The 24463-nt window shown below is 44.2% G+C and overlaps 1 protein-coding gene across 1 annotated transcript in view; it reads right to left on the bottom strand.

Moving 5' to 3' along the window:
* The window catches only part of LOC119442935 (protein NEDD1-like), a 131318-nt gene extending 107286 nt beyond the window's left edge, over window positions 1-24032 (bottom strand). Inside the window, exons 1-2 of the mRNA XM_049661944.1 lie at window positions 23795-24032; window positions 14807-14901 (exon numbers count right to left, since the gene is read on the bottom strand). Coding sequence (XP_049517901.1) covers window positions 14807-14901; window positions 23795-23912 — 213 coding nt within the window. The 5' untranslated portion in view covers window positions 23913-24032. The remainder of the gene's footprint in view (window positions 1-14806; window positions 14902-23794) is intronic.
* Window positions 24033-24463: the final 431 nt, after the last annotated feature.

Here is a 24463-nt window from a genome sequence, read left to right as displayed (position 1 = left end):
TGGCCGCTTCGGAGAGTGACACACGCGCTTTGAAAGATAGCAGATCTTGTGATTCCGCTGGGTCTGCGGCCGATTTTATCGAAGGATCGTGCAGCAGCCATAGAGTAACATATGGATTACAAGAGTGTCCACTCCAGCCTAAAAGCGGCTGAGCTACGCCGCTTCATGCCGCCCGCTAGAGGGCAATACAACACTCCCTGTCTCCAAGGGAACGTGCGTACTAGTTATCTACTGTAGTAACTTTTCTAGTGCACTATACGTCCACTTGTATATGTGGCTGTAGACGTAGACTATATTGAACTAGAATACTAGTTCACTATAACGTAGACGTTATCAACGGAATCAGCCGGCCGTGAGTGGTGGATGATAACACTAGTATAACGCATTGCTACAAAATACCGGCCATGGTGTGATCAGGCAAGGCGACGCTATAAAAGATGTGTGATAACGTCTCCATTGTCTTCGCTGGGTTTGTCTGCCTGAACTTCTGTCTGCTTGGCTGCTGCTTGGTAAGAACGCCTTCATTACGTTCTTTTTTCCCTTCATTACTTTGCAAATTGCTTATGTATTTGTCACTTCAGCCGTAAGTTGACATTTGTCGCATTGTGGTGTTCGGCGCAGAGAGCTTTTTTGTGTTCGTCACTTCGCGCATGATGTTCGTGGATTGCTTCACATTAAGTAAGAAACAGCAATTTGGAATGCTGCGCAGCATGTTTGTGAGAACATCATTTCTTGACGCGAGAAAGTGTAGACACACTCCGGGGTACATGTAGCAAGGTTTGTACACAATATTGGGCTGAAAATCCAAGGGCATTTCAAGGATGCAAAAAGGCAGAATTCAAGGAGTGTTAGCGTAATTTTATTTCCCCACATGACTTAGGAAAGGAGTCCTATTCTCGTATTATTTGCTCTATCAAGAGCTGTTATCTCCGCTTCTTTTTCTTTGGCTGTTCGACGGAAACTGTTGGCCTTGACAAGACAAGTCAGGTCATTTTTTGCTTCGGAGTCTTCCGAAAAGCAATCCGCTGACTCCTGCAAGCACTACAGAGTTTTTTGGAGCTTTGTCTTCTTCTCTTGCATGCTCTGTAGCTCTAGCTCGAGTTCTTTTCAAGGTTACCTGCTGTGCTACAGCTTGCTTCTGTTCGTCCATGTATAACGCATACCTATGCCTGGCTCGGCGCACTGACTTCAGTTCTTTCAACAGCGGAACGTTAAGCAGCCCACTGTGGATTTTCACGGCCTTGCAGATGACTCGTTGCGAGATATACAAGAGCTCTGCCATATTTTCGATAGCGATCTGCTTGTTTACACTGAAACCTCTTTCTACTGAAGCCTGCCCATGGTTAAGCAAGAGAAGAACTTTCAGTACTTCCCATAACATCGGGAACGCCGGGTCATGCTTCAAAAGGCACACGAAGAGAACGCCAAGGCGGTCATGGTCTCTCTCATAGTTGTGCAGTTCTTGCCGTTTTTCTTGGCATAACTGAATGTACTGTGCACACACAATATCTCTCTTGTGCTCAGAAAGAAGCTTGCTGTCAATTAAACAGTTAAGAACAACTTTCAGCTTCCCAAGGCACACTTCTGTCTTCGACATCTCTCTGGGGTCGAAACATGACAGCCCTCGAACCAGAGGGTACCTGAGAGGACTTCTCTCCATGATTTTCAGAATCATGTTCACAATGAACTTCCGACACTCGCCCCTAAATTAAAAAACACACTTGGTACTCGCTTTCCCGCTCTTCTCAGCCACACGCAACATCCGCCTTCTCAAGTGACGTGTAATTGGCAGTATCATGAACATCAATTCGTAGCAGTTTCGTGATGCTCGTGGCTTCTGTCAATACCAAGCACTTCACAAACCTTGCAAGGAGGCCTCCTCAAGACAGTTTCAAGCTTTCGCTAAAAAAAAACGTCTTTAGAGAATCACTCTGAAAAACAGTCAAGAAAGGCTGCACAACCATTGCAACGTTTAGGAAAAAGTTCAGTTTCGCAAGTGCAAGCTGGTCCGTTAGAAAAGCACCGACTTTCTCATACGCTCTACATTTCGGCAAGGGCAGCCTATGGTCGCTCACGACTTCGGTGTAGTGCCTCAAATGCTCCCACATAGCCAGGGCTCTCCCCAGTGCTGGCAGGTTCTCGACCCAACGGTGGGGTCGAGAAGTGGAAAGGCAAGCTGTTTCCAAAGGAAGTGGAAACAGCTTGCTCCCTGTTTCTTTAACAAAATCTTCATGGCGGGCCGGTGCATCAAGGAAGAGCAAGAATAAGCTAGACAGAAAGGTGTCAATTGACCAGCTCGTCGCATGCATTCCTGCTTTGTAAGCATTATGCACTGTGTGCAAGCCACATGAACCAATATCCAAGCCCTCAACTTGAAAGTCATTCTTCATGTGCTGCTGCAACTTGCTAAAAAGACTCCAGTTGACATTCGGGCCGTCCATCGAGAGCTGCACAATCCTGCTCAGGGGAAAGAACACGAGTGTTTCCATCAACTTCTGCATAAGGTCGTCCGCTGTGCCGTGACCCATGAATGTTGAAGTCAGATATCTGGTTGTTTGCTCGGGAACTGGACGAACTCGAGGGATTGGAAAGTGCACTCTACGGGGATGACATCATGGCTTTGGTTCGCGGTGGTGCCGTAGGGCACCTTGAGGACAGATTGCAGGAGGCGGTCAACACGGTCGAAAGGAACATCAGTCGTATGTCCTTAAAGCTTTCAAGGAGCAAATCGGAGCTATTATTATACAAGCCCACCAGAAAGGGACGGCGACCCAAGGACTGGGTTCCCCCGTAGGAGGTGGATGTCACTGCTAGTGGGGATACAATTCCCAAGGTTACCTGTATCCGAATATTGGGTATGTTCATCTCAGCGAATGGACATAACATGGAAACTCTACGTAGATTAGAGCAACATAATGCTGCTATGCTTCGCCTCATTATCAGAGTTTCTAACAGGAGAGGAGGCATGAGGGAGGGCAATCTTCTTCGCCTCTTTCATGCCTTCCTCATGAGCCATGTTCATTATGTTGCGTCTTTACATAATTGGCTCGCTGCTGAAAGGGAGAAGCTGAATGTACTGATCTGTAAAACAGTTAAAAGGGCGCTCGGCCTTCCAATCAGAACTAGCACGGAGGGGCTGTTAGCATTAGGAATTCACAACACGCTGGATGAAATTATAGAGGCTTAACGTACGGCGCAGATCTCTCGTCTGTCGGTCACCCGGGTGGGTCGGGAGATTTTGGTGCGTGCCGGAATTCCCACAATACTACAGGAGGAGCGGATGGCCTCTCTTGACTCCGTCATTGGACAGGTGTTCGTGGTTAAACCTATTCCTAGGAATATGCACCCTCAATTTAACATCGCAAGGCGTAGGGCTAGAGCCAAGAAAATCTTGGAGCAAGTACAATTAAACTCGGGATCGTCGACCTTCACGGACGCAGCGCACAGATAGGAATCGTTATGTGGCCGTTGCGGTCTCTGAGCGAGGTACATAAATGTCGGCATGCTCTGTCGAGGCAGCTTCCCCGACAATAGCTGAGCAAGCATCCATTGCACTAGGGCTTTCGGACTCCACCCGTTATCATATCTATTCGGATTCACGTTCGGCGGTTAGAGCCTTTGCTTCTGGGAGGGTCTCTCCGCTTGTTGCTAGGATTCTCAGAGGTAGGAATGTCACTCCACACGAGATTATTTGGTTCCCGGCCCATATGAGCTCCATGATCAGCGGCATCACCAACTCCAACGAATTGGCCCACGCCCAGGCGCGAGGACTTGACTTCTGCGCGGGGCTTCACGGCCCTGGGTCGTTGGACTGCTCCGCCTCGCCCGGGGCCAAGCCTCTGGATGGGGATACGGCAGATCTGGGGTCGCAGGACATTCTAGCGACTTTCAACGAAGTCACTTCACATTATCGCTTGGGTCGTAGGGCCTTTCCTCCACCCCATTCGCATCTCACCTGGGGACAAGAAATTACGCTCAGACTGCTACAGACAGGGGTTTACCCCTGTCCAGCTAGCGTTTCGGTATATATGGATATATCTCCTGACTGCCCGGACTGTGGGTGTGTGTGTACATTTGAACACATGATGTGGGACTGCCCTCACATACCCAAGGAACTCAAGGCAAAAATCAACTCAAGAGAAGCCTTTTATTCCGACATCAAAAGCACGGATTGTCACCGTCAGCTTCGGGCAATCCAAGGGGCCCACGATGCCGCGGGCAGGTACTCCCTGCCTGTCCCAACGTGGGAGCGGTCCGCAGGGGGGTCGGAGTAAAACCCGGCTCTCCTCCCTCGGTCTTCAATAAAGTTATTTATCTATCTATCTATATCTGGTTGTCACCTCACAGTTCCGCAATCTGACATGAACATCAAGTTCTTTTCTTTACAGGTATTCATTCAAGGTTTCGTCAAAAAGCACAACAATATTGTCAGACTTCTCCGTCATTTGTTGTACTTGCTAAGTGAAAAATGGGCGCAGACCGTGGCATGCAACGTACGAACATTTTTTCTCAGAGCAAGTGAAGCTTCTCCCGACCTCGCTATACGGAAACATCTTTTGGAATAGCTGGGAAATGGATCCGCTGGAGCTGTAGGAGTAGTGTGACGACACAACTTTCATCGTCCACAAAACCTCAGCTTCGATCACGGAATCATGCTTTCTGCAGTCTTCGTCAAGTGTCGCAGCCCGAGAGGAAGTTGCCGTGCTTTCACGCTGACAAGCAGCCTCGGACGTCAGATTTGCCACTTGCATGAAACTTGCGACGGATGAGCAGCCCTCACCTGTTGCAGCTTTGGATCGGTGTTTCGTGCTTTTCTGGTGGCTCTTCAAGGCAGATTCCCCCATCCTTGCAATGTCGACCATCTTCCGACATATTGCACACTTTGCTCGACAAGGATCACTTGGTTCCAGTCTCACCCAGTGACGACAGTCCGTATGTTGCAGCCATGCAGGCTGAAACTTGCACATCCGGCCTGGCATCTTGTCAAAGTAAACATGCAACACAAACGCGAACTTCACTGAAATAGCGTGCACGAGGCCGACAGACGGCCCTGACTATAGTGCCTAGAAGAGCACTTACTAGTGTGCCGAGCGCGGGTGTCGCGGTAGCATTGAGAGTGTTGCCTGCTGCTGCCGGCCGCTTGGTGCGCTGCACTACGAGACTGTGCCGGACCCCATGCTGAGACATGGGCGGCCTTCAGGCAAGACACGACGCAAGTCTGCCCATTTGCCCAGCGATCTGCCTCTTTTATGTTCTTGTCCGAATCCGCTATACATTCGGGGTCTGCGGACGCGCTGGGGAATGAGACGAGCCGTTTCTTTCCACGTCTGTGTGGGAAATCGCGGCTTCGCGACTTGTTTAAAGTTTCTTTAGACAGACGAGCGCACACATAGACGCAAAACACCCATTCACAAGAAGAAAAGACTGCAACGAAAGCGGCAGCAAGGCGCGAGTGAACTACGCACTGCAATCGACGTGTAGTAATCAACGCAATGCAAACAAACGCTAGTCGAACGCCGCACGGTTTAGCATGGTCCCGAGAGGCATCGCCATCTGGGCCGGTATTTTGTAGCGATGCCTTTCTGATAATAATGCCTTTTCGCGCTTTGTCAGTGGTCGGAGGGACGGTCCGCTTGCGTTATCAACGGGATCAGCCGGCTGTGAGCGGTGGATGAAAGAGTAGAGTAGAATAAGTGATAAGGCATCGCTACCAAATCGCGGCCCTGGTGGCCCACGGCGGCAGGCATCACTGGCCGTGCCACCGTCCCGCATTGAAGATGCTCGGTGGACGGCACACTAGAGTATATTCTAGGCACTATACGCCAACCAACCAAGCGATATGCCTAGCATAGGATTGGATTCGATTTCCAATGCATATTAGTTGCCAGACGACGCAGGAGCTGCGGGATTTAAAAAGTGAAACTTCCTTATGTTGCCCTTTAGTCAAAACAGCTTGTTTTCATGGGCATTCGTAAGCGAAAGGGCCTTTAAAATCAGCGCGACTTGTGGAGGTACGTCGTTAATTTTCTCTAGCGGAACAAATCCCACGGGATTTTCAAGGATTACAAGGAGCTCACGGGTATTCAAGTAGTTTCAAAGGCCATTGAACTTATACTGTCAATACCAAGGATATTCAAGGATTTCAAAGGTCTGTGCGAACCCTGACGTAGTCTGAATTCAATGCATGTGTGTGAAATTAATTGTGTGCAAGAATGCAGTTCTGCTTAGGATCGTTATTTGTGGTGTTCGCAGATTGCTCGAAGCCTTTGTTACGAGCGCAATTAGAGAGGCGAATTGAGAAGAATGTTTGTAAGCTGTGGCTATGACATATTCTGAATAAACACTCCTGCCTCAGAAGCACATGCATGGCACCGAAGGTTGCTTTTTTTTTAGCTGCGGCAATTGCACATGACGCTTTTTGGGAAACGGCGGTGTGAAGTGCGTAGGAGAAAATTTGTGCGAGGGTGGGAGAGAAGACATAACCAACACTTTTTTTTCAGGGAATGCCGACCGGAGTCGAGTACTACGGGAATTACTGCTGTGTGGCGTGGTGCAGTAAGAGCGGCAGGACAAGGAGAGAGCGTGCTTGGCTGACAACTGCAGTGAGCAGCCTACCATTCCTTGTTTGCTATGCAGCCCGAAACTACCACTTAATAAGAAAGGTTAGGCTTCAAAGGACGAGCATTGTTTTCCTCTTTAATGCTAATGATTTCTTCTGCAGTTTTACTATTCTGTGGGGTGTTCTATAATATAGCCTGTTTATTCCTTTTGTGAAATTTATTCTCAACATATGACAGCTGTATTGGCATGTCTTGCACTGTGCAGTGCACCCACCTTTTAGTGCTTGCGTTCATCGAACATTGCAGAAAAAAAAAGTGTGCATGTGCTTACTGAGAATATGACTTGAAAATTCCTCTCTTCCAACACCTGTCATGTTTATTTAAAATATCTGCATAAATACATAGTGGCATCGTGTGCTTGCTGCTCGGGCGGTACAGCTTACACGAAGCTACTCAATGCATGCAAGTAGCGCGTTAAAAAAATCTAAATATAGCCTCCAAGACGAGCACTCGCATGGAAGTGATCTTTGAGGCTGTGTAATTTTTCCAATTGCCAGAAAATAGCCTTTGAGGTTAGTTTTCCTGCAGTCCCAATCCCCGAGTCTGTGTAGATTCCACACACCGACTAGGTGGGCTACGAACCCAAAACAGCTGCAGGGGACTATGGAAGTGTCCTCTCTTATCCTTGTATATGTTACTCTATGCAGCAGTGAGTCTGAGGATGCTGCCTTTTCATCGAACTTTGACCGAGAGAGACGACAATGCAAAGCAGCCCAGAACATTGGTGGCTGCAGCCCGGCATGACCAACTGTCTTCTTTATGTGGTTTTACGTGCCAAAAAAAAACCGTTCTGATTATGAGGCACGTCGTAGTGGAGGGCTCGATTAATTTTGACCACCTGGGGTTTTTTAACATACGCTACAACGCAAGCACACAGGCGTTTTTGCATTTCGCCTATATCGAAATGTGGCCGCCGTGGCCGGGAACGCCCAAATGTAGTACTTGCAGTTAAATTTTTGTAGCGGAATACTTGTTCAATGAAAATTTGATTTTTTTCAGAGATAGTGCCTATTAGACGGCAATACATTTTCCATATCTCAATATTATTGCTACATTTTTTTGTTGGTAGATACAAGCAAGTCAATTTTATCACGCAATCTTGATTTTGGCAATTTACATAATTTTGATAATGTAAATCACTTTATAAAAACTTTTATGCATGAAAAGTGCATTCATTCTGCTTTTTGTTTATGTATTATATAAAATATTGAGTGCAGTAGTTCCTTCAGAAAAAAAATCTGGTGTAACCTACAAAAAAAAAAAACATCATTTTCCCCATGGTAGGGAAAGAGTTGGCCGAATTGTTCATGTCTTTTTTAAGGTGACCACACTTCAAAAGAAAATTATAGGCCAATTTGCATTTTTTGGTTAAGCATTCTTTGTTTCTTTGGTGAAGTGATTAAAAAGCTATTCCACTCTCGTTCAGCGCTTGTTAAAATATAGCCATTTGTCCCCTCAGCAATTCAAATTTTGTCAAGGATATTCTACAGAAATGGCACTTACTATCCCCTTGACTGAAGAAAGTAAGCCAGCTATTGACAGAGGTCTAAATATGGCATTTATATTTATTGATCTGACGAAAGCTTATGATGCCATAAACCATCATGTACTGCTTGTTAAACTTCAACCATTCAGCATATGTGGTCCTCCTCCAAACTTTATTCGTATCTACTTAAGTAACCAATCTCGGAAGGTACAAGTAAATGGTCATCTCTCATTATCCGAACTCATCAAGGTAGGAGTCCTCGAAGGATCAAACTTAAGCCCCCTTTTATTGTTGCTCTTCATTAATGACTTATCTACTGTTCTTAAGATAAAATGTATACTATTCGCAACTCAAATGAACTGCAGGGGACGCTGCGAAAACTGGCCGCGTCTGGCTACACTTTGCAACATGGCGGCTATACGGAGGTCCCCCCGTCGCCACAACCGCTGTGTTGGTTGTACAGTACACTGTAGTGTGATGATTTTCGTGCAGTGTGATGCCAGTTTGCACTGTTTTGTGGAAGGAAAGCGAGTAGCTTAGGCCGACCAAATCATTTAGCCGATCTGAGAGAGGCAGAGTGGGTAATGAGGCTGAAATGGTCGCACGGTGTGTGCAAACATCTGGCGTGACAGCGGACCCGCACGAGATTCTGATGAAAATCACCGATGTATTCTTGAACCCATTGGTCATGGAACCGAAGTACTCGTGCACTGTCTAATTGTCGGAAAAGTACAAGCACGTTTCTGCTGCTTTGATTCACTGTGAAGGCATGGATAGATAGTCCGGCGTTTCGAGCGTGCGAGACAGCGGCCGGCGAAGTTGGATATGTCACGCTGGCCTCGCCAGGATTGCCGAAATCTTACAACCTGCTCAGTTTGTCATGTTTAACAAGGCCCGCAGCAGCGCACCGACTTGCTCGATCACCCGCCGCGGTGGCTTAGTCAGCTAAGGAGTTGCGCTGCTGAGCACGAGATCGCGGGATCGAATCCCAGCCATGGTGGCCGCATTTCGATGGAGGCAAAATGCAAAAACACCCGTGTGCTTGCGTTGTAGTGCACGTTAAAGAACCCCAGGTGGTCAAAATTAATCCAGAGCTCTCCACTACGGCGTGCCTCATAATCAGAACTGGTTTTGGCACGTAAAACCCAGAAAGAAGAAGCTATATATAGACTTGCTCGATCAGCTGTTGCCGCTGTACATGTGGATAAATGCGCAGCCGGCGCGCATGCACTTTCTCATTGTTGTTCGTTCGGCGAAGGCGCACACTCTGCATGCTCTTTTCAGTCCAGAGAGCAAGCGAACCTAAAATCAAGCTTTGCACTTTCTCGGGAGCATGCACTACGAATATTTGGCGAACCTTTCCCGCTACTTTTGCGTTCCTGTTATCTATTTTACATTCAAGATTTGCGCAACATGACTGCTGCTTCGCTTAGCTGTAGTTATTGCAGTAGTTGGCGCATTGTTTCTCTCGTAGAGAACAAAACGATAAATACGAAACCGAAAGATCTGCTTACTACAATAAAAACACATTTGCACACCATGTACAGGTATGGCTTGTGCTGCGTGGCCTGACCATGACTGATTACTCATCCCCGCTTTCTACGAACATGTCGCTTACGGCTGCTGTGTAAACTAATGAAATAAAACAAATGTTTCTGTGTAATGTTAACTAAGCTACTGCATTATGAATCTAATTAATTTTCCATGGTATTCTATAATTTACGTATCCTGCACTTTAGGTGGCCAAAATTGTGTTCGCCTCTGAACTGCCAATTTACTTCATACACTGATAAGGGATACAATTGCTTTGATAATTATGCACTTTCAGATAAGCGCCTACTAATTTGCACTAGTTACACGGGTAGCATGTCCACGTCGCAATGAAGGCGTACCGTTATGCCACCCCATAGTTATTTTGCACGCTGGCGCATACATATTGTGCTTACATAGAACGATTTACTGACGTTACCCGGGAGTACCTGAAACTCTGATGCACCTATTTTCGCTGATGTACCATACGCGGTAGTTCCACGTTGTGCGCCGCATGTATCCGATATAAAAGCTTTAATCAATGAAAGCTTGAGTACCGTGGCGACATTCGCATCATAAACTGCATTACCACGCCGGCTATCACATGAAACCGTATGTTGCAGCACGCATACGCTCAACGATATCACGACGGCAGTAACAACCTCAACGCAAACTTCCTGAAGTTCACTGTAGCGCTCTACTGCAAACGTAGTACCAGCAACAGGATCGCATTCTCTTCACACAAACAACAAACCGACCCTCGCCTTTAAAAAAAAAAAAAACTTTCTCGAGCAAGATCTTGAGAACACAACTATTGCCGTTGTTGCAGCTTATGATAAGATTCGCAATCCATGTGGCTCTTCGGCGCCGCAAAACTGCAAAACGCAGCTCTGACGCTCCGACCTCCGTGTGAGGTTTCCGGCACTCGCCGCTAGGTGTCGCATGAATTGCTGGAGTCGCGAATACGCTGACGACAACAATCCTTACACCCAGTAACACAGTTGCCACCCTCCCATGTAAACTAAACATCGACCTAAACAATATTTTATGGTACAAAAATAACCAGTTGCTCATCAATCCCACTACAACCACATTCATGGCATTCCATTCTCCGCGAATTTCAATGGATGTTGAACCTTCTGTTAAAATTGCTGATTACATCATACCAGTTTCAAATAAAGCACGATTTCTTGGTGTAATCTTAGATACAGACCTGAAATTTCATGCAAGCTTGTTCAACCGTGAAATAGATTGTATCCACCATTATCCAAAAACGTAATTATTTCCAACCTCACATTGTTCGATCTTTGCACTTTGCTTACATTCATAGCCATCTTTCGTATTGTGTATCATCTTGGGCCAATACATATTTTACTCATATCCCCTTCAGGCACCATGTCCACAAACGTGGACACCAACTTTGCATTGGTGTAGTTCCAAACACAGATTGAAGAATGTGATTTGAAAAGCGCGGGCAAACGTGCCTTTCCTTTCTCTATTTTACATTACAAGTGGCGCCATCGCCCTGAAGACATACGAAATAATGATCAGAAAGCGCGGCCAAATGGCCACTTCAAGCTTCTACGGTGTGAATCGTAAGTAGCTCTTCGTTTTTATTTAATTTCGTGGTATTAACATTATTAAAATACCCAAAAGCCATTTATTTGTAAAAGGCAATGTTTCGTGATTGTCAAATACTATCTTTTCTTGGAGTACCAAGTGTAAGAGTGCCACACGCAACTACCAAAAGTTAATGTCCACGTTTGTGGACAGGGCGCCTCTAAGCCGCCTTTCCGAGTGAGCTACCTTGTATAGCACATGACGCCCCTTGGCTAAAAAAATCAAACCCTCTTATTTTTTTTGCCATTTCTAAGCATGCAGAAAGGAAGGCCGATGACCAGACTGTCGAAGAACTTTTAGCAAAAATTCAAAATGGTGACGTATCCGATGCAGATCCCTCAGATGATGAATGCGCGGAGCAAGACTTGGCGCATACAATGGCCCGTGAGGGCGATTTCTATTTTTTTGTGTTTTGCACTGAGCAACAGCTGGTTAAAGTACCTCAGGAATGCAAGCGCTGAAAAGCTCCTACAGAGAAACACCATGGACATGATGGTGTTCCAAACAGACATTGCCAACAGCCCTGATCACTTGCAACGGAAATACTCCAAAAAGAGCGTGGTAAGCCAAGCAATGACAGCTCTCAAGCCCGTTGTCAAGAAGGCCACACCGCGTACGATCACTGGCGGGAGCACATGTGCACACCAAATGCACAGCGTTGCCGCTGTGAGGGATGCGCAGCAAAGAGCCAAATTTGCTGCCGAAAATGCCACGTGTTTTTGCGCCTGTCGCCTCAGAATGATTGCTTTCATATTTACCACACAAAGTAGGTTGCAATGAAGAGTTTAAAATTTTTTGCCCCCTTACCTAGCTAAGCGAACTAGAAAGTACAGTGCAACATTTTTTCCGGGTTAAGGAGCCCTTGTCCACAAATGTGGACACGACAGAAACTATGAAGAAATAAAATTTATGCTTCCATCTTTTAATAACTCTTATTAAGCATGGACAGCCAAAAATGATGTTAAGACCATTTTTTCATTGCCAGATGTAATTTGCGCCTGAAGGGGTTATTGAACATCTGCAGCACCTTCAGAACCAAGCCATCAGACTAATGACTTCCAGTCCTTTTGATTTGTATCGTAGGTAGCTGTACCAAAAACTTAATATTCTTTCACTGTGGCAATTATTTCGGCAGAAATTATCTATAATGGCAAATGGGCTCATCAAACATTTGCAGTGAATGCATTTAATCCTGAACACCTGACGAACAACAATTGTACTCTATATTCTTAGTGGAATAACCTTCATTTGCCTGCTGTAAGAACTAACTACGGCAAGTTCACAGCTCTGTTTTCATGCACAGCAATATGGAATTCCTTGCCCAATCAAAATTGTCGTACAACATTTTCATTTCTCGTGTGCACCAAGAAATATTTTGTAAGGAAATTGAGCAAGTCATTGGAAATTCCTAAGTAATTGCCAACATAACATTTTTGAGTGATTGATTTTTTGTATAGCTAATTCACAGTTAGGCAATTAAGTTTTGTGTATCATGTGAAGTTGATTAATCATGTTACTGTTTGTTATACTGCTATTTCACTTGCTTGTGCTTCGCTTATTACCGTAATGGTATGTACCTAATGATTGTTAGAAATACAGTGGAACCTCAATAAGATTCTGCATAATACGTTTTTCCCCCAATAATACGATTTGGTTGAATAATATGTTGGATGATACGCTTTATTTTCTGGTTCCCATGAAGATTGTATCAATGACATTCCACTGTATTCAATTTACATAATGATTAGTATTTATATTGCTCACATGTCTGTACTTTTTATTACTGCTTGCTCTTTTTGTATGTTTACTCTATGTAATCATAGGTGGTCCCTTGTCAGCTTTTTCTAAACTCTGGGACCTCCTGCTGTAATATTTCGTTACCACAGAACTCCAACATGGCTTATGAAATAAAGGAACTACTACTACTACTACTACTACAACTACTACTACTACTACTACTACTACTACTACTACTACATGGGTGCACATGCTATTTAATTGACTGGCGCGCTTCTGTATGAATTCAAGGTTCAGCAGATACACTCCCTAATTGCACTTGAGTGTCATCTGCTACCGCCACTAACACACAACATCTGGTAATGGCAGCACATGCATTCTCATGCCCATGCACCTCCACTTCCAGTCTGGCAGTAGATTACCGTAACGTCTAGATCGTATAGATGTCTCGGCCCCTCTAATAGTATTCACGTCAACCAAAACTGGTTATAATTCATAACAAACCACAATCGCAGCTGCCCCAAAGGGAAAGACATGCATGTTTGCTTACGGCCACGACTTCCGATTGAAGATGCCCTCAATAACTTTCTGAAGATTACTTCCCTTTGTGTGATCTAGCAGACACTTCCATGTTGCATAATACCCTGCACTTGTTGCTTCACCTATGTGCAAATGCAAACTGCATGCCACACTGAGCACTTTTCAGGTGCCTAAGTTTTCCACCAAGGTCACTGAAGAGCAAGATTTTATACACGAAATTCACAAAGTATGCCACAGCTCTACTCCTAGTCCAAAGGTCTTGTAGCAGCTAAGAAATTCACATAAACCATCAAAGCACAATAGGGTGTTCGAAAGACGTGGTTATTAAAACATTTGGCCCAGACTTTTCCAAAATTCATATTCCCCTGAAATTCGGATGCACACTGTCTATATCCATCATCAAAGAAAAGTCAATTCTAGAGATATGCGTGACAAAAACAAAATGTGATTTTGAGGCATGTTGTAGTGGGGGACTGGGGATTAATTCTGACCACCTGGGGTTCTTTACCGTGCACCTACGTCTAAGCACACCAAGCATTCTTGCATTTCTCCCCCATTAAAATGTGGCTGCCATGGCCTAGAATTAAACTCGCGACACCGTGCTTCGTATTGTGACACCACAGCCACTAAGCCATCATGACAGGTCATTTCCTAAGCTCACAAACTACGAGAGTGCACTAGCTGCTCACCAGAGCTCCCTGTATCAACCGGCTTGCACTCCCACATTCATGCCACGAGTTTTCTACAAAAAACACCAGAGGCAACTGTGGCGCTTTGTGTATACATGAGCTGCAAGCATGCCTATTCAGCCAGTAAGGGAATGGTGGTGAAGTAAATGGATTCACCTAAATGTCGCCCTTCTGGATTCAAATGACTTTGCAACATTGCAAGTTGACCATTTTCAGCAAAATAGTGCATTATAGATGCCACAATTCACAGCGATTATGCATGTGCACAGAGTCTCATTGCCTTCGGCATTTAGAAAAGCAGGATTTATTCAAAATTTAGGCCAATAAAGACGAAGCATAGTAAATAAAGCCACAAGAAGGTTCACATGCACAAAGATCAGAGTGTACTAACCAATATTCCTGTTGAAGCTGAACAATTTTAGTGCCAAAAATCCCTCTAGTAATTTTTGCAAGAAACTATGGTTCATGCTAATAATGCTGCCGACTATACTATGCGAGAGACCAAGAGGTAACACTCCAGGGCACTGTTTCATGCAAGAAACTAGCCAAGTCAAGACAGAGAGCTGGCACCCACATATGCTCACCTGAACCCTCGTCTGCACGTGCCTGTGCTTACTACTGGTGAACTCTGTGATGTTCACATAGTCGCATAACTGTGAGATAGAGGCCAGCCGCTGCCCTGCAAGAAATGGATGATAGAACTCAGGTCAGAGATGACGTGTTAACTCTGAGCAGGTCTAAAAAAATCTTAATGTCATATTGGAAACAGGGAATGTTTCTCAAATGTGTTGGAGTGCCCAGAGACTTTTCTTTTTCGGATTTTAAATCAAAGCAGTGATCTAATCTGCGGACAAAAAAATGCACAAATCGTCATGAAAGCATCCCCTGACCTTCAGATTTAGCAACAAGAAAGGAAGCTGCGCATAGACGAATACTACATACAAATTTGTACAGCCTGGTAATAGTATACTTGTAGACAATTTGCCCATGGACTTGTGGACAATGAAAGGAAAGCTACAGACACACAAATCACGGTGTTTCTGAAAAAAGTCCCCCTCATTTTTATCCTCGTTACCTTAAGTGGGGGAAAAGAAAATGCCTTACTTACAACATCAAAATAAAACAACACACAACTGAGTTAAATTTGACTTTATATGCTTTGCTCTTCCACGTCTCCGCAAACATGAAATCATTGCACATTAAAGCTATGCCATTTCAGTATTTGTTCCAAGAAGCCAGCAGTGCTATCAAACGTTGCCGGGCTACTTGCTGCAGTAAATGTCACCCCTTTAGGTTTCACTTCACTGCCACAGAAAATTGTGTGCGAGTATAACTTTATTTAAAAAAGAATGAAAGAACTCATACATTATGAGACGAAAAAAAAAAAACTAGGACGACCACCAAAAATATTAGCTTGAATACAAGAAACATTGCACCTGGTAGAGTCAACAAGCGAAATGCGAGTAAGAACAAGATGAGAAGATGGCGATTCAGAATGGCACCGTTAAACCTCTGGGGCAAGACAAAAACGCCTGAAGAAAATGTTTAGTTTATCGCAAATTTAGATGATGAAAAATAAACATATGGGTTATCAATGCAAATAATTTTATTTTTCATGCCCTAAGCTTTTCAGCAATAGATTTGTTACCTGAGGGAAACCACAAGCAGAACACGAAAGGTGAGTATCCCAAGCCACCGATGGCTTCGTGTGGAACTTGTACAGACAGTTCTTGTCAGATGTGAAACAGGAGCACACTGCACTTGCTTTACATTACGTGTGCAACACACCACTGCAGCTGGAGTGTTTACAACAGTCTCTCCTTGATCTGTCAGTGCTTTCAAAAGTAAGCCTGGCACACGCCAAACCTGTTGTCCTCTGTTCCAGCTTTAATACAACAAATGATGCTGACTCCGCATCGGAAAGTATGGAAAGTTAAAATAGAAAAAATACAAAGACTGGCGGCCCGTTTCCTACGCTGTAAATACTGATGCACAGACTCTGTTACGTCCATGTTAAAATCTTGTAATCTAGAATCACTGGACGAGTGCAGATATAAGCACTGGCTAAGGTTTCTTTTCAAAATTGTGAAAGGACCCACAAGACTAAATGAGAAATTGCGTTACTTCCAGCCTCCAGAAAGAAGGTATGCTTGTATAAACCACAGCAGAGCTATTCAGCCTTACTTTACGGGTACTGGCATTTTCCTTTCTCTTTTTTTTACCCAATACAATATCAATATGGAATAGTTTGCTTGCTGCTGTTGTAACCAACGAACGTGCTTTCGATTTTAAATGTGCATTGGATACGTACTTTGGAAATTGTGTATTCCGAGCGCTGCTTTAAGCACTTTATTTTATTTTTTCAATTCTGAAATTTTAAGTGCTAAACCAGAACGCGATTACGAGGCGCACCGTATTGGGACTCCACTTAATTTTGACCACCTCGGGTTCTTTAATGTGCACCCTACGCACAGTACACATGGGCACTCTTGCATTTCACCCCCACCACGGCCGAGATTTGATCACACAAACTCGTGCTTACCAGGCAATATCAAAGCCACTATGCCACCACGGTGGGTCATTTCCCTTTGTTGACTGCCCACTGTACATCAGTGAATCCTTGTGTATGAAATGAAATTAAATCAGTGTATTATATATTGATCATTTTTTACACATTATTTTCCCTGTAATGACCCTGAAAATGGAGTTGGCTGTATCCAGTTGACAGTATAAATCAATAAACACTCGCTGTCTGCTGCTCAATATAGGCCAAAGACACTTAGCCCAAAACTCTGCACTTAAAAACGAAACTCAACAAGAAAATATATTTTTCATTCTTTGCCTGTATGCAACACTCATCCAGAAAGGGTTGATCAGGTTCACTCACACTGTCATGCTGTACACTTCCATCTGTAAGCAAAAACAGCAACTACACTTGACTTCTGTAAACCAATATCTGAGGTCTTAATGAAAGTAATTGTAGGGGTCTCAAAGCAAAAAAAAAAAAATAAAATCCTGGGGGTTTACGTACCCAAAGCACAATCTGACTACGAGGCATGCCATAATGGGGGCCAATGGATTAACATAGACCACCTCAGGATCTGTAACGTGCACACAAATCACAGCACATGGGCGTTATTTTTGCATTTCGCAGATGTGGTCACCACAACTAGATTTGATCCTGCAACCTCATGTGTAGTAGCACAACGCCATAGCCACTAAGCCACCGTGGTGGGTATGGCTCCACAAAGTAACTGTAGAGTTCAACATCCCAAAACTGCATAGTGGGTTGAAGGAGGGAAGCATACAAACTTTTTGTGATGACCTGAATATGCTCTTAGAAAACAATGTATAATGCTGTTCCACTGTCTCGTTTGTAATTTTTGTTTCGTTGACTTTTTCTTTGATGCCAACTTTTTTTTCTGTTCTGTAGAAACTGTTACCCCCCTTGATTCATTGCCCTTCAATGGGCCTTCAAGCTATTGTGAATAAATAACACCTGTGAAGTTTAGGATGCACGCATTTTTAAAGCTCGTCCAGAGGCCCTTTGTGGGATACATAGGCAAGTTAGTATACGTGATTTACCTTGAGGCACACAAGCAGCAACAAACATGCATCAGCAGAGACTCGCAAGCAAAAGGTTTCTGATCCCGGTAACTTTCCCCGATTTTGCTAATGCCTGCTTTAAGTGCTTGTCTAAATATGCTTCCTCAAAGCAGGTACTGCCCCTTCTGGTGTCTTTCCCCATCAGACACTTTCAAGGGTATGATTGAAGACTGACAAGCAAACTTTTTTTTTGAGCAGAACTTTTCATGAACCTTGATGCAACAGTAAAATCATGGAATGGGCCCAAATTTGTAAACCTTTATGCATTAGTTAATTTTTAAAGAATTTTCAGGTGACTTCGTAGCATCCTCAAAAACTAGTAGCAGATACAATTAGAAAGCACCGAAGCAACTCACCAACACCCAGCAGCTTTCAAAAAAGGGGGACAGAAGTTTTCAAATGAGAACAGCAGAAACAGAAAAAATACATGCGTTCAGGCACACAGCTGCGCATTCGTGTTAACTTGCACAGTTTTATTTGTAGCAGCTAGCAATGTTAATTTAGGCACGTGCTATTTCTTTGCGATCCTCATGTAACCTTACTGGCAACAGTCCGCATAATTTACCAATGGCACATCTACGTGGATAAACTTGGGTAGGCATCACAGGCCTTAAATCTATCCAAAATTACGCTGTTCATAACATTTTTTTCGAACTACTCTCGCGATGACAATATCTGAAGCCCTCGCCTTTCCCGAGCTACCATTATGCCATGAATGTGCCCATCTGTTTTATACCATTATAACGACATTACAAAGGATTCTATTTTTAGCCCCATCTACATCTCCTCCAGCCCATATCGCACATTTAATATTATAATAGCATCATGCTGAACTAACTTATACCGGGTGTTCAAAATGAAGCTTTACCGAATTTTTACAAATCGCCTGTGGCAGGTAGCATCATTCATATCGATGAGCTGGGTTATTCGAAGAGGTGGACATTAGTAGCACGAGAAATCGAAACGCATATTCAACTAATTAACAAAAATTCACTAATAACTTGTTAAATAATTACTTTACAACACATATTGCAATTAATGAATTGTAGCCAATGAGCTTGTTATTCACTTAGAATGAAGTTCCAGAATGGCACCATTTGGAGATATGAGTCATCAAACTCGTCGTAAGTGTTCCACTTACTTTTTTTACCAAAATGCTGTTTTATACATTGAAGCACAAAGTGTGGAACGCCCATGTATTTAGTGCCACACTTTGGGAAATAAACGAGAAGAAAGGGAACCGAGAGGCTCGATTTTAATTCATATCATAAGAAGAAGCTAATCATACCATTGAGCTAAGCTCAATGGTAACAGCATCGCATGCGTAATGCGAATACGTGGCATTGTTCTGGAATTTCCTTTCCAGTGGATGCGTCTTGCAAACTCAGCGGCTACAATTCGTCAATTGAAATATGTGTCATAAAATAATTGACTAGGTACTTAATTAGCGATTTCTTAACTAGTTCAATATATGTTTCTGACTAGGTACTTAATTAGCGATTTTTCAACTAGTTCAATATATGTTTCGATTTTTAGTGCTATAATCCAACTAAACACTAAGAATAATGCTACCTGCCGCAGGCGATTTTTAAAAATTCCGTAAAGCTTAATTTTGAACACCCGGTGTAATGGCTCTTATCCCAAAAATCAGCATGCAGTGGAACTACCTTCCCACCTTTATCGTCACTATCTCTGACAGCAAGCAGTTCAAGAATGCTGTACATTGTGCCTACTGTACACCAACATTTTTTTCTTTGTTATTTGGTGCACTGTATGTTCCTTCCCACTCCTTCCTGTAATGCCTTAGGGCCATGGGAGCATCTGCAATAACTAAGTAATAAATAGGCAAATTATAGTGCCTTAGACAAGTGACGACTGCAAGGATAAAACATACAGGGTACCATTCGTTGCTGCAGTAATCGCCTAGCTAATGCACTGCGATTTACCTGTTATGCAAAACAAACAAGCCCTAATTAGTTTTAGTGATCTACATGAGCTGTCCTGTGCCAACCATGATACAGAGGGTGGCCAAGATTAGGAAATCTGTATATAGAGCAGTTCCAGAGCTGTTCTTGTGTGGCAGCAGCAGCAACGTGTGGTGGTGCAATACAGGCTGAAGCAGCCGTATGGTCAGGCCACTGGAATGCACAACCGGACACCACACTAGGGCAGCACGAGAAAGTACACAACTATTAAGCTTGGATCTAAGTCAAGCATTCAAGAAGACTAAAATATAACAAAAAAGATGCACGGTGTCGTTTCAAATTCTTGGATAGGTTTTGGGCAATAGCAAACCAGATCCTTACAAGTACTGAAGGGTGTAAGAGCTCCCTTAAACAACTTCCTTTGCCATCTTTGATTCCTACTGTGCCTCCATCTGGCTCAGTAAGAATGGTGGCCCGCAGCCTCTTCATGCATGTGCTCTATGGCATTTGCAGTCCTTCCTTGTGCAAGCAGTGACATTGTGGCAGTCTGCCAGCGTCGCTTACAATCCCAACCCAATCTGACACAGTTTCCCTATGAGATTTCACCGAAAATGTGAGTACACTTGCCGAACTTATATTGTTCCATAGCTGGCCCCTCGGACCGTGCCTGGGGAACCATTAACAGCACTTGGCACGCCTGGTTGCATCTATACTCTTTCCTCTACTCCCTCCCCCTTCTTTTTCTGAAATAAAGGCATTATGAGCCCTCAAGGTATGGGCGTAAAGCCTGTCACAATTGGCCAACTTTTTTTTTCCTCTGACATGTAAATGCTTTAATGTTTCCTCATCCGCCTGCAACTATAGCGAGCTTAAGGCCACCAACATTAGTCACAGATAAAGGCTCATTGCAAGACAGTGCACAACTACTAAACTACCATGAATACAAAGTCACATCACTATAGTGGATGCAACCGCAGTGCTGCTGAACAGTATAGGCAGTCATACAACACATCTAGGTAAAAGTAGTGAACTAAATATAAAAAAGAAACAGACCGTGAGCTCGACACGGCAAATTTTTTCCCTGAAAATGTTGGTAAAAGAAAAAAAAAAGCAAATCTTTAGGTGGAAATTCAAGGAGTGCTTGGGGCGTGGTAGAACTAACCTAAGCTTGCCAGCAAGATACAACGAAACCGCCTCTTTGCTGTGACTCGAATGCATCCTCTACAGACAGAAAGAAAGGCTATACAAAACAATACACGAATATAACGAGGGAGGCATGAGAGAATTAAAACTATTTCTTAGATGTATGTTGGTGCTAGCAACTTACACCAAGGGCAGTGAAGTTCTATACTCTCCATTATATAGCACGCACGTATACAAGGTGTTTTTTTTAGCTGCACCAAATTTTTAAAATATGAAAAATATTAGAAAAGTCTCTGTTGACTTCTTTCACCCACAGAAACATGGTTTTCAAAAAGGTTTTTCTTGCGAGACTCAGCTTGCATTATTTACTCATGACATCAGCTCAAGCATTGATTGCAATATTCCCATAAACGCCCTGTTCCTCGACTTCGAAAAAGCATTTGACAAGGTACCACATAAACGACTATTCCTTAAGCTCGCACACCTAAATCTTAACCCCTTTGTCTTCGACTGGCTGTGTGACTTCCTACAAAACAGGCAACAGTTTGCCTGTATTTATGGGCATACTTCCTCATTAGCGCCTGTTATATCCGGAGTTCCTCAAGGCACCGTCCTCAGACCATTACTTTTTTTTAATCTTCATCAATGACCTACCGACAAACGTCAATCTCCTCCTGTATTCGCCTTTTCGCAGACGATTGTGTCCTTTACCGTCCTATCCTTAGCTTCCATGATAACATTTCCCTTCAAAACGATTTACTAACTGTTGAAAACTGGTGTAGAACTTGGTTAATGTGTTTAAATATCAAGAAGACTTCGCAGATCTCATTCCACCGCCGAGCTTCCTACCAAGCACATAGGTACGTCATTTTTGGCTCCGAATTATCTTTAGCTTCATCGTATAAGTACCTCGGTATCACAGTGACTAATGATCTCAGCTGGTCACATCATATAGCAAGTATAAGAAATGAAGCTAACCGTGTCCTTGGCTATGTCCGGCGTAACCTTAAGTTTACCCCTCCTCATGTAAAATTGCTAACGTACCAAATGTTTATTCGTCCCAAGCTGGAATACGCATGCGCAGTTTGGGACCCGTACCAGATTAACCTACAGAAATCTCTTGAGTCCATTCAAAACCGTGCTATTAGATTTGTCTTCTCAGATTATTCATACTATTCTAGCGTCACTGATCTAAAACAGACGGCTAATCTTCCCAGTCTTGTGTCACGCAGAAAAATAGCGCGCCTGTCCCTCTACCACAAGTTTCATCACTCGTCTCTTGCTCACTCAATTATCATACCTGCTCATCGCCTTTCACTCCGCAAGTCACTCTAAGCTGTATACCTACCACCTGCGCGCACTACTGCGCACCTCAACTCATTTTTCATTCGAACAGCGAATGACTGGAATCATCTGCCCACCAACCCTGCACACCACTCCAACCTGTGCCACTTCAAGTCATTCATCGAAGAACTCGTACAAATGTAACCCACCCCTCATGTAATACCCCATACCAGGGGCATTTGAGGTATCAATAAATAAATAAATAAATATATATCTTGGTCACATTATCTTTACCATTCGAGTGCACCGATTGTCGTCCTCTAGATACACAGCAATTTCCGCACTTACGTGCGTAATTAACGCAGTTACGCTAATTAACGTTCTAATTATCAACAATAGGTGACTACAGCAAATGAGTACATTGGGACCAGTCCTCGACACTACCTATCCCAACGATCAAATTTCGAATAGCGGAGTTCATGTGGGAGCTACGCGACCAATTAGTTCCCCTTGGCAGGCTCCGTGAAACCGAAACTGGCCGCAAAAGAAAGCGTCTGTGTCGTCGATGTCGCCGCCCCCCTGCCTTTCGTCACGTCGCCAAGGTAAGCGCCGGTCCAGCCCGCGAACGTTATCTCCTTGCTGTCTGCGGCGTTCGCACTCGACGCGACTGACTGATATGACGCCGCGCCTGCAGTATCTAAAAGCCCAAGGAGCGGAGTTGGCGCTACAGCGCAACGTGCCGCCTGACAGAATGACCAAGTAAATTTGGCGGCCCGCCGGCATTGAAGCGTTAGGCCAACGCCGAGACATCAAAGAGATAACGCAAGCTGCTCGTTGGGATGGGCTGACGTCGGAGACGTGACGGAGACGTGACGAAAGGCAGGGGGGCGGCGACATCGACGACACAGACGCTCTTTTTGCGGTCAGTTTCAGTTTCAAGCAGCCTGCCAAGGGGAACTAATTGCTCGCGTAGCTCCCACATGAACTCTGCTATTCAAAATTTGATCGTTGGGCTAGGTAGTGTCGAGGACGGGCCCCAAAGTACTCATTTGCTGTAGCCACCTATTGTTGATAATTAGAAAGTTAGCGTAACTTCGCTAATTACGCACGTAAGTGCGGAAATTTCTGTCTAGAGGCTGCCAATCCGTACACTCGAATGGTAAACATAAAGTGAAGAAGATTTACATTTTTCTAATTTTAAGAATTTGGTGCAGCTAAAAAAAAAAAAAACCACCCTGTTTATAGCACGCACCTGCCTGCTCTAGCGACACGGGTGTCCAGCTGCGCGTTCCGACGCCCTGGTATGGCTGAATTTCTGCTTGTTCTTGCTCGTTACCGACGCCTATGTCAAGCAGAGCCGTTTTCGGCTCCGACGCAGGCTGCTGCTTGGCATTCGAAACCGACAACGCCGTCGCACACGACTACCCTTAAACCGAAAACGCCAACCCGAAGCGTTGCTTTACGCCAACAAATGCGCGAAAAGAACGACATTATCTACAAAAAAGTGATTGGAGAAACTATAGCAAGCACATCCCCGGAGAAAATATTGTCTGAAACTTCTCTTACGAAAGCAGGGCTCCCCAAAGGCACGTTTTCAAAACCTGCAGTACTAACCGTCAGCTGTCCACGAGACGCTCGAAACCGTCCGAGCCTTGTCAACGTTGAAGCGCAAGCACGGTTGCAGCGTCGAGGAGGACCAAAGTTGGACGTCTTCACCGGCAGTGGCGAACATGGCGACAGACCGAAGGCGGCAGAGGAAACGTAAGTACACTTTAGGGCTTTTATAGCTCTTGCCACTTAAGCTTCAAAACAGGGCAGGTGCAACGAACTGCGCGTAACTGCCAGATCGTCGTCGTCGTCTGCGCGCGCCTACGCAACTGTATTCGTGCGCGCCGGCACTGCATGACGACTTATTTTTGTTCCTTGCTTTCAAGAAACTTGTGCAGAAAAACTAACGAAATGCGGCATTCTACTTTTAGTAAAAGGTTTATACACGGGTAATAATTACTGTAGAAGGTATAACAAATTTCACCACATTGAACTTTATCACTGCGCGTAATGTGAATAACGGCAGTGAGTACTGCACTCTTTATATATAGTTTTACAAAATATAGAATAACAAAGTAATATTTAAAATAAAATCTACTGCAGAAACAAAAATCAAATAAAAGCTTTCGTTTAAATTTGCTAGATAGGTGTTTTATGTGAGTTAATAAACGTATTGTTGCTGGCGTCAAAATGACAGGATTCAAAGAAAACCAGCGTCGAGGCATTTCTGTTTCA

This window comes from Dermacentor silvarum, chromosome 1 (genome assembly GCF_013339745.2).
Source record: "Dermacentor silvarum isolate Dsil-2018 chromosome 1, BIME_Dsil_1.4, whole genome shotgun sequence".
NCBI classification, from domain to species: domain Eukaryota; kingdom Metazoa; phylum Arthropoda; class Arachnida; order Ixodida; family Ixodidae; genus Dermacentor; species Dermacentor silvarum.
The sequence above is the reverse complement of the archived record's forward strand: the minus strand, read 5'-3'. Positions and strand labels throughout refer to the sequence as shown.